The 10000-nt window shown below is 71.0% G+C and overlaps 1 protein-coding gene across 2 annotated transcripts in view; it reads left to right on the forward strand.

Annotated features, from left to right (window-relative positions):
* Positions 1 to 257: 257 nt before the first annotated feature.
* Positions 258 to 10000, forward strand: part of CACNA1A (calcium voltage-gated channel subunit alpha1 A) — a 29591-nt gene continuing 19848 nt past the window's right edge. For both annotated transcript variants that reach the window (XM_074857472.1, XM_074857473.1), the window contains exons 1-7: positions 258 to 548; positions 4342 to 4448; positions 5183 to 5322; positions 7738 to 7829; positions 7911 to 8063; positions 8870 to 9057; positions 9999 to 10000. The exon at positions 9999 to 10000 is cut by the window's right edge and continues 102 nt beyond it. In XM_074857472.1, the coding sequence (XP_074713573.1) occupies positions 263 to 548; positions 4342 to 4448; positions 5183 to 5322; positions 7738 to 7829; positions 7911 to 8063; positions 8870 to 9057; positions 9999 to 10000 (968 nt within the window). In that variant the 5' untranslated portion in view covers positions 258 to 262. The remainder of the gene's footprint in view (positions 549 to 4341; positions 4449 to 5182; positions 5323 to 7737; positions 7830 to 7910; positions 8064 to 8869; positions 9058 to 9998) is intronic.

Genomic DNA, 10000 nt, shown 5'->3' on the forward strand with positions numbered 1-10000 from the left:
TGCCGCACCCCCCCCCACACCCCCCCCCCGCTGCCGGATTGCGGGGGGGCAGCGCCCGCCGCCCCCCGCCGCGGGGGCGCAGAGCGAGGATGCCCGGGCCGGTCCCCGCCGCCGCCTGAGCGACCGGGACGGACCCCGGCCCGTCCGTCCGTCCCCCCCCCCGCTGCCCCCCCCCTCCCCAACCCCCCCCCCCGGCCCATGGGATGTGATGAGCTCCTCGCCGGCGCCGGCCTCAGCAGCGTAAGCCGCGGCTCTCGGCAGGATGGCTCGCTTCGGGGACGAGGTGCCGGCCCGTTACGGGGCAGGAGGCGGCGGGAGCGGCGGCCCCGGGGCCGCGGCGGGGGGCCGGGGCGCGGGGGGCCCTCGGCAGGGCGGCCCCCCCGGGGCGCAGAGGATGTACAAGCAGTCGATGGCCCAGCGAGCCCGCACCATGGCTCTCTACAACCCCATCCCCGTCCGGCAGAACTGCCTGACGGTCAACCGCTCCCTCTTCCTCTTCAGCGAGGACAACGTGGTGAGGAAATACGCCAAAAAGATCACCGAATGGCCATATCCTTTGGGGGGACCCCCACCACCGCCCCCCCTGCGCCCCGCGGCATGCCATCCGCCCCCCGGCCCTCCCCCCCCCCCCCCGACCCTGCACCCCACGCCCCGGGGCCTGCGCCGGCTCCTTGTCCCCACGCCGGGGACCCCATCCCATGTCCCCGTCGCCCTGACCTGTATTGGGGTCCCCGTCCCCAATTGGGGCTCCCCATCCCCATATTGGGGTCCCCCATCACCATGCTGGGGTCTCCATCCCCCCAACCTGCACTGGGGTCCCCATCCCATGTCCCCATCCCCCTGACCTGCATTGGGGTCCCTGTCCCATGTCCCCATCCCCTTGCCCTGCATTGGGGTCCCCATCCCCATATTGGGGTCCCCCATCACCATACTGGGGTCCCTGTCCCCCTGACCTGCATTGGGGTCCCCATCCCATGTCCCTGTCCCTCTGCCTTGCATCAGGGTCCCTGTCCCACGTCCCCGTCCCCCCAACCTGCATTGGGGTCCCCATCCCACATCCTCATCCCCCTGCCCTGCATTGGGGCTCCCCATCCCCATGTTGGGGTCCCCTATCCCCACGCTGGAGTCCCCGTCCCCCTGTCCTGCGTTGGGGACCCCATTTTCCTGCCCTGCACCAGCTCCCCATCCCTGTCCCCCTGCCCTGCGTTGGGGTGCCCGTCCCCATATTGGGGTCCCCCATCACTGCACTGGGAGCCCCATCCCCCTGCCCTGCCCTGGGTCCCCATCCCCATGTTGGGGACCCCGTCCCCTGCCCCCCTCCTCCGTCCCCCTGGCTGTGCCCTGAGCCAGTCCCTGGCCCTGCCCGATGGGTTTGGGGGGGTCCAGCTCATTCTGGGGGGCTGGGGGTAGGGGCACCCCACTGCACCAGCATCTCGCGGTGCCCTAATTGGGGAGGGGGGGGGCTGACCTGGCATCCCCATGTCCCTGCACCCCTCGGCACTGGGCTCAGCCCCCCCAGAGCCAGCAGAGCCCCTCTCCATCACCCCGGGGTTCCCCCGGACTCGGGGTGTCCCCAGGTTCCGTGTCCCCCCCCCAGGACTGACCTGCTGGGGCATTTGGGGGTGCGGGGCTGTTTTGGGGCATCGTTGTGGGGCTGCAGCTCCAGCCCCGCTGTCCTTGGGTGCCTCCTGTCCCCCCCCCTCCTCCTGCACCCCAAAACCCTCGGCCGAGGCAGCGTCACCCCAAAAGGGCCCCTGTCACCCAAAAAGCGCCACTGTCACCGCTCCTCGCGGCCGGGAGGGCCCTGCGCGGGCTGGGGGGCACCACGCGGTTTTGGGGGGCTGCCGAGGCAGCCGCGGGCTCACCGCCAGGTCCGGCCCGGCCGCGCTCCTGCCCGGAGCCTTTCGGGGTCCCCCCTGAAACCGGGGAGCGTTTGGGCAGCGGGTGCTGCCGGTGCCCCTCTGGGCGTGTGCGCCGCAGCCGCGGTGCCGTGGCCATGGGCGGCGGGGGGACGCGGCGGGCGCAGCACCGAAATGTCGGCCCCGGTGCGGGGACGGTGCTGCCGGCGCGGGGACCGAATCCCGGCGGGTGGGGGGGTGGTGTGGGGGGTTTTTTTTATTTTTTTTGCCGCGTGGAAGCAAATCTGGTGTGGCCGTGGCGTGGCCGTGGTGTGCCGCAGCAGGACGGGGTTCTCCCCCCCCACCCCCGCCCCCGGCAGCACCGTCCTGGCTGTGGCCTCCCCGGGGGCAGGACCCGGTGCCCGGCACATCGCCACCGCCATACCGGGGCCTGCTGCCGCGTGCCAACCGGGTCACGGGGCCGTGCGGTGGTGGCCGGTGGTGGCCGAGGGGCTTCGTGGCGGCGGGGAGGAGCCCCCGGGTGCGAGGGGGCGGCGGGGGGGGAGCTCCGGTTGGCCGGGGTTTTGGGGGGGGGGATGCTCGCACTGCGCCCCAAAGCCCGTCCCGCCGGGCACCGGCTCCCCGCGGTGGGTGGTGGCACGGCACAGGGCACCGGTGGGCACTGCCAGGGCCCCCCCGGGGCTGTGTCCCGGCTCGGGGGGGGCAGAGCTGGCCCTGGGTGCGTGTCCCCGCGGCCAGAGAGCTGTGCCGTGCCAGAGAGCCGCGCTGTGCCGGATAACCGTGCTGTGCCGGGGAGCCGCGCTGTGCCAGATCCTGCGCTGCATCGCCGTGCTGGGCTGGCCGCCGGGGCCGGGGCTCTGCTGCCCCGGATAAGTGCGCGGTGCCAGAGAGCTGTGCCGGGGAGCCGTGCCATGCCGGGGAGCTGTGCCGGGGAGCCGTGCTGTGCTGGGCAGCCGCGCCGTGCCAGAGCGCTGTGCCAGATAACCGTCCTGTGCCGGAGAGCCGTGCCGCGCTGGGTGGCTGAGCGGAATAGCCGTGCCAGGCAGCTGAGCTGGGCCGGGCAGCCCTGCCATGCCGTGTAACCGTGCCAGGCCACCCAGCCGTGTCAAATGTCTGTGCCACATCGCCCTGCCAGGCCAGGTAGCCGTGCTGGATGGCTGTGGCTGATAACCGGGCCGGGCCGGGTAGCCGTGCCATGCCGGAGGGCTGTGCCACACTGAATAGCCGTGCTGGATAGCCGTGCTGGGCCGGGTAGCCCTGCCATGCCGGATAGCCATGCCATGCTGGCCAGCCGTGCCGGATAGCTGTGATGTGCCAGGTAGCCATGCTGGATAGCTGGGTAGCCGTGCTGGATAGCTGTGCCATGTCGGATAGCCATGCTGGGTAGCTGTGCCATGCCAGATAGCTGTGCCGGATAGCCGTGCTGTGCCGGATAGCCATGCTGGATAGCCAGATAGCCATGCTGGATAGCCATGCCATGCTGGATAGCCATGCTGGATAGCCAGATAGCCATGCTGGATAGCCGTGCTGTGCCGGATAGCCATGCTGGATAGCCAGATAGCCATGCCGGATAGCCATGCCATGCCGGATAGCCATGCTGGATAGCTGGGTAGCCGTGCTGGATAGCCATGCTGGATAGCCATGCTGGATAGCCAGATAGCCATGCTGGATAGCCATGCCGTGCCAGATAGCCATGCTGGATAGCCAGATAGCCATGCTGGATAGCCGTGCCGTGCCGGATAGCCATGCTGGATAGCCAGATAGCCATGCTGGATAGCCATGCCGTGCCGGATAGCCATGCTGGATAGCTGGGTAGCCATGCCGGCTGTGGCTCCTGATGGCTGCGCGGGGCCGGCAGCACAACCGGGGGGTCCCGCTCTGCAGCCACGTAACGCGGCGCAGGAGTTGCCACAGGGCTGCAGGACGGGGAGGGGGGTGTCTCGAACCCCCCAGCCCCTGCTCGGCCGTCACCGCTGCCCGCCCGTGGTGCCGCAGCCACGGGGCAGGGTACGGGCACGGCGCTGCCGCCGTGGGCCGGGATGGGGGACGTGCTCAGCGACCGCAGACCCCGAAGCACGCGCCCGTCCCGGCGGCAGCACCGCACGCCAGCGGCGTCCTCGCTCGGGAGCCGGCGGGGCCGGGCGGGGGCCGTGTAGGTCTCCCCGGGTCCCGCTGTCACCAAGGCGCTTTGATCGCCGCCGGCTCCCGCCGGGCGAGAGGCTTCGTGCCGAGGAGCCGGGGCCGCCGGGTCGCGCCTTTGATGGGGAAATTAATGAGCCGCGGAGCACGTGGGCGCTGGTGGCAGCCGGGCCCCGCGTCCCTGCCGCCAACTGCTGCCGGCGTGGGGGGGTCCCGAACCCCCCTTCCCTTTGGGCGCCCCACCGGCCCCTCTCCTGCCTCGGTTTCCCCAGCCAGGCTGGTGTGGGGGGACCCCAGGCCCCCACGGGCTCGGCCCAGCCGGGTTTTCCTTGACTCGGCCGCACTCCTTTTGAATACATGATTTTAGCCACCATCATCGCGAACTGCATCGTCCTGGCGCTGGAGCAGCACCTGCCCGACGAGGACAAGACCCCCATGTCAGAGCGGCTGGTGAGCGCGGGGCTGGCAGGGGGCTGCGGTGGGGGTCCCCAGCCACCCCTGGGGCTCTGGTGAGGGTCCCTGGCCACCTTTGGGGCTCCAGCGAGGGTCCCTGGCCACCTCTGGGGCTGCAGTGGGGGTCTCTGGCCACCTTTGGGGCTCTGGTGAGGGTCCCTGGCCACCTTTGGGACTCCAGCGAGGGTCCGTGGCCACTTCTGGGGCTCTGGTGAGGGTCCCTGGGGCTCTGGTGAGGGTCTCTGGCCACCTATGGGGCTCTGGTGGGGGTCCCCAGCCGCCTTTGGAGCTCTGATGAGGGTCCCCGGCCACCTTTGGGGCTCTGCTGAAGGTCCCTGGCCACCTCCAGGGCTCCAGAGAGGGTCCCCAGCCACCTTTGGAGCTCTAGTGAGGGTCCCTGGCCACCTTTGAGGCTCTGGTGCGGGTCCCCTGGCGTGGGTGGCAGGACCGGGCCCAGCTGCCAGCCAGCACCACCCGCAGCCGGCACCCGGCACACGATGGCCGCGGCTCCCGGTCCCCCCGGTCCCACCAGTGTCCCAGTTTCTTCCTCACTGGGAATCTGGGCCACGCCGGGAGCGGCGGCCGCCTCCGCCCCGTGGCACCACGAGAGGAGGGGGGCGATGGGACCGGTGACTGCCCCAGCTGCCCCCCAGGGCTGGGGGTGTTCGGGGGGGGGGGGGGGCATCCCCGTGTCCCCTTCCCCGTCACCTCACGCCTGTCCCCGTCCCCAGGACGACACGGAGCCGTACTTCATCGGCATCTTTTGCTTCGAGGCGGGGATCAAGATCATCGCGCTGGGCTTCGCCTTCCACAAAGGCTCCTACTTGCGCAACGGCTGGAACGTGATGGACTTCGTGGTCGTCCTCACCGGGTGAGGCCCCGCGGACACGGGGGGGACATGGCGGGGGGACATGTCCCCCCCCCCCCCCCACACACGTGTCAGCCCCGCGCCCGGCAGCAGCCCCAGGCGTGGGCGCACAGGCCGTAGGACACCCCCCCCCCCAAGCCTGCGCCGCGGAGCACACGTCCGCACACGCGTGTGCCCGTACACATGCACACACGCGTGCGCGGGGCCCCCGTGTGCCCGGGGCTGCCCCCGCGGCTGATCCCGGCGTCACCGGGCCCCGGGCGAGACGTTAATTATCGCCTGCGGCGCTCGTCCCCTTCCCCACGGCAGCAAGTGCCTCTTAGCGCTGTCACAATATTTCCCGGCGCTGCCACTCACCGGCGCTTCGGCGACGGCCCCCCCAAGCCCCCGCCTGGCCGCTGCCCCCCCCCCGCCGGCCGCAGCAGCCCCCCGGCCCCCCCCCGGTGTGTCCCACTGGGAGAAGCTGCTGGGGAAACTGAGGCAGGGAGCGGCGGGGGGACAGCTCGGCCCCTGCCCCCCGTGTCCCGCGGCCCCCCCGGCACTCGCCCACCTCAGCGGCTGCTTTTTGGCTGCTTCCCTTTGCCCTTCCCCACCCCCTCCCCAGCTCCCCCCTCTCACCCAACTCCCCCCCCTCCTGCACCCAGCTCCCCCCTCGCTCCCTGCACCCCCCACCCACTCCCCCTGCACCCCCCGCCCCCCACTCCCACCTCTTGCCCCCCTCTTGCCCCCCCCCAGCCTCAGCGCCCACCCCCCCCCAATGAATGAGCCGCAGCATCACCAGGGCAACGGGGGGGGGGGGGATGAATGAACTTGGGGGACCCGCGGCGGGATGAAGGGGGGTGATGGGGATGGGGGGGGGCGGCCGGTTGCCGTGGCGACAGGCAGCAGGAGGGGACCCTCTGCGGTGCTGGGGGGGGCTGTGGGGCCGTCAATGAGCCCCCCGGGGTGCGTCCGGGCTCCTGGGACCCCCCCACTGCCACCCGGCTCCTTGAGGACCCGCGGGCTGGTGCTGGCCGGGGGCTGCGAGCCCCAGGGCTGGGCCCAGCTCCGGCGTCAGCACCGGCAGCGCCGCCGCGCTCGGCCCGGAGGAGCTAAATATAGCCCAGCGCTGCCGCCCGCGCTGCCGGCACCGGCCCTGGGCACGTGGCCCTGCGGCGGGGACGTGGGGGCTCTTGGTGGCCGTGACGGCACGGCCGTGGGCTCACGGCCCTGTGGTAGGGATGTGGGGGCTTTTGGTGGCCGTGATGGCACAGTGGCCGTGCGGTGGGGACGTGGGGGCTCTCGGTGGCCATGCCGGTGTAGCCGTGTGGCATGTGGTGGCCCACGGAGAATGTGTGGCACTGCTCAGACGTGGGGGCTCTTGGTGGCCGTAATGACACGGCCGTGGGCTTGTGGCCGTGTGGTGGGGACATGGGGGCTTTTGGTGACCGTGATGGCACAGTGGCCGTGCGGTGGGGACGTGGGGGCTCGTGGTGGCCGTGACGGCATGGCCGTGTGCTCGTGGCTGTGTGGTGGGGATGTAGGGGCTTTTGGTGGCCATAATGGCATGGCCATAGGCTTGTGGCCCTGTGGTGGGGACGTGGGGGGTCTTGGTGGCCATGACGACGCGGCCATGGGCTCGTGGCCGTGTGGTGGGGATGTGGGGGCTTGTGGTGGCCGTGATGGCATGGCCGTGGGCTTGTGGCCATGTGGTGGGGATGTGGGGGCTTTTGGTGGCTATGACAGCACAGCCATGGGCTCGTGGCCATGCAGTGGGGGTATGGGGGCTCATCATGGCCATGACGGTGTAGCCATGGGGCACATGGTGGCCCATGGAGGATGTGTGACACTGCTGGGACCTGTGGGGAGGTACGTGGCCCAGCTGAGACGTGGGGGCTCTTGGTGGCCATAACGGCACAGCCATGGGCTTGTGGCCGTGTGGTGGGGATGTGGGGGCCCTTGGTGGCTGTGATGGTACAGTCATGGGCTCGTGGCCATGTGGTGGGGACGTGGGGGCTCTTGGTGGCCATAACAGCATGACCGTGGGCTCGTGGCCGTGTGGTGGGGACTCTTGGTGGCCATGATGGCACAGTGGCCATGTGGTGGGGACATGGGAGCTCTTGGTGGCCGTGACAGCACGGCCATGGGCTCGTGGCCATGCAGTGGGGATGTGGGGGCTCATCATGGCTGTGCCAGTGTAGCCGTGTGGCACATGGTGGCCCACAGAGGATGTGTGACACTGCTGGGACCCGTGGGGGCTCTTGGTAGCCACGGTGGCACAGCCCGTAGGGGGGCGCGTGGCCCAGCTGGCATACAGTGGCCCATGGGCTCTTGGTGACCACAGTGGCACGGCGGTGGGGGGTCCCTGGCCGGGTCGGGGTACTGGCCATGGTGGGGGCGGGGGGGTTTCCCTGCCCGCTGACCCCCCCTCGCCCGCAGCATCCTGGCCACGGTGGGCTCCCAGTTCGACCTGCGGACGCTGCGGGCCGTGCGCGTGCTCCGGCCCCTCAAGCTGGTCTCGGGGATCCCAAGTGAGTGGCGGGGGGGGGGTGGGGGGAGCTCGGGGGGGGGTCTCTGGGGGGGCCGCAGCCGCTCAGCCCCGTCTGGCGCAGGTTTACAAGTCGTCCTCAAGTCCATCATGAAGGCGATGATCCCGCTGCTGCAGATCGGGCTCCTCCTCTTCTTCGCGATCCTCATCTTCGCCATCATAGGATTAGAGTTTTATATGGGCAAATTCCACACCACCTGCTTCGACCTGGTGACGGGTAGGTCTGACCCCCCCAACCCCCCCCAACCCCCCCCAACCCCCCTGCCCCCCCCGCCCCTCCCTGCCCACCTCCCGCCCCTGCCCTGCCTCAGTTTCCCCCCTGGGGAGGGGCTCAGCACCCGCCGTGGGGCTGGGACTGGGGCCGGGGGGGGTCGGCTCCTTCCCCCCCCCCCCCCCATCTCCCTGGGCCCGTGGCCCGCACCCGATATGGAACGGCCTAATTACTTCTCTCCCCTGATGAAGATGCCGTTAATTGGCGGGAGCTATTTCTGCACGGCAGCCGCGTCAGCACGGTGGGGGTGGGGGCACTCAAGGAGGCTGCTGGGGGGGGATGGGGGGGGTCTGACAGCCCCATGGGGGTCACCCCATGACCCCAAAATCCCCCCTGGGTGAACACAGCCCTGAGGGGGGGATGGGGGGGGTCTGACAGCCCCACAGGGGTCACCCCACAACCCCAACCCCCCCCCTGGGTGAACACAGGGATGGGGGGGTCCAGGCTGGGGGGGGTCTGACAGCCCCATGGGTGTCACCCCATGACCTCAACCCCCCCCCCGGGTGAACGCAGCCCTGAGCGGGGGATGGGGGGGGGTCTGACAGCCCCATAGGGGTCACCCCACAACCCCACCCCCCCCCCCCCCGGGTGAACACAGCCTGAGGGGGGGTGCAGGGGGCTCTGACAGCCCCACGGGGGTCACCCCATGACCCCAAACCCCCCCTGGGTGAACGCAGGGATGGAAGGGGGGTCCGAGTTGGGCTGGGGGGGGGTCCATAGCAAACCCCAGATCCGTGCCCCCCCCCCCCCAGACGAGATCAAGGTGGAGGTCCCCTGCGGGACGGACGAGCCGGCCCGGATCTGCCCCAACGGCACCAAGTGCAAGAAGTACTGGGAGGGCCCCAACTACGGCATCACCCAGTTCGACAACATCCTCTTCGCCGTCCTGACCGTCTTCCAGTGCATCACCATGGAAGGGTGGACAGACCTCCTCTACTATGTGAGCCCCGCGGGGGGGGCGGGGGGGGCATGGGGGGGCCCCCTCCTCCACCCCGGCCCCCTCTTTCCCCATCGAAGCCGCCTTTTCCCCCCGCGTTGTCGTCCCCGGAGGGGGGTCCCCGGGGGGTCCCTGCTGACCGCTCCCATGCTCCGGCAGTGCTGGGGGGGTGTGTGTGTGTGGGGGGGGGGGAATGGGGTGTGGTGGCTCCCCCCCCCCCAAAAAATAAGCTGGAGGCAGAGCAGGAGGGTACCCGAAAAACGGCACTGGGGCCCCCCCTCTGTGGGCAGCCCCAAGTCCTGCAGGGATGCTCTGCATCCTCCCTGCCCCCCCGAGTGCCCCCCAGCACCACGTGTCCCCCCAAGTCTCCCCCCTGACCCCCCATGGCCTTCCTGCCCCCCCCCAAGTCTCCCCCTGGCACCACGTGTCCCCCCTGGCCCCCCAAGTCTCTGCCCTGGCCCCCCATGTCCTCCCTGGCCCCCCCGAGCCCCCCCGGCATCACATGTCCCCCCTGGCCCCCCGAGTGTCCCCTGGTACTATGTGTCCTCCCTGACCCCCCATGTCCCCCCCCCGAACCACGTGTCCCCCCTGGCCCCCCAAGTCTCCCCTATGGCCCCCTCAAGTCCCCCCCCGGCACCACGTGTTCCCCCTAGTGTCCCCCAGAACCACGTGTCCCCCCTCGCCCCCCAAGTCCCCCCCCCTCGGCACCCCATGTTCTCCCGGCCCCCCCATGACCCCCCCGTGGCCCAGCAGGGCGTGGGGAGCGTGGCTGGGGGATTTGGGGTGCCACCAGCCCCCGGTGGGGGGGGACACCGGAGCTGCTGTGCCACCCTCCGTCCCTTCACCTATACCCAGCCACAGAAATGGGGCCGTACCCCTGTCCCCCCCCCACCCCCCCCGGCTCGTAGGACCCCCCACCCCTGACCCCTCCTTCCCCCCCCCAGAG

This window comes from Strix uralensis, unplaced genomic scaffold (genome assembly GCF_047716275.1).
Source record: "Strix uralensis isolate ZFMK-TIS-50842 unplaced genomic scaffold, bStrUra1 scaffold_219, whole genome shotgun sequence".
NCBI lineage: Eukaryota > Metazoa > Chordata > Aves > Strigiformes > Strigidae > Strix > Strix uralensis.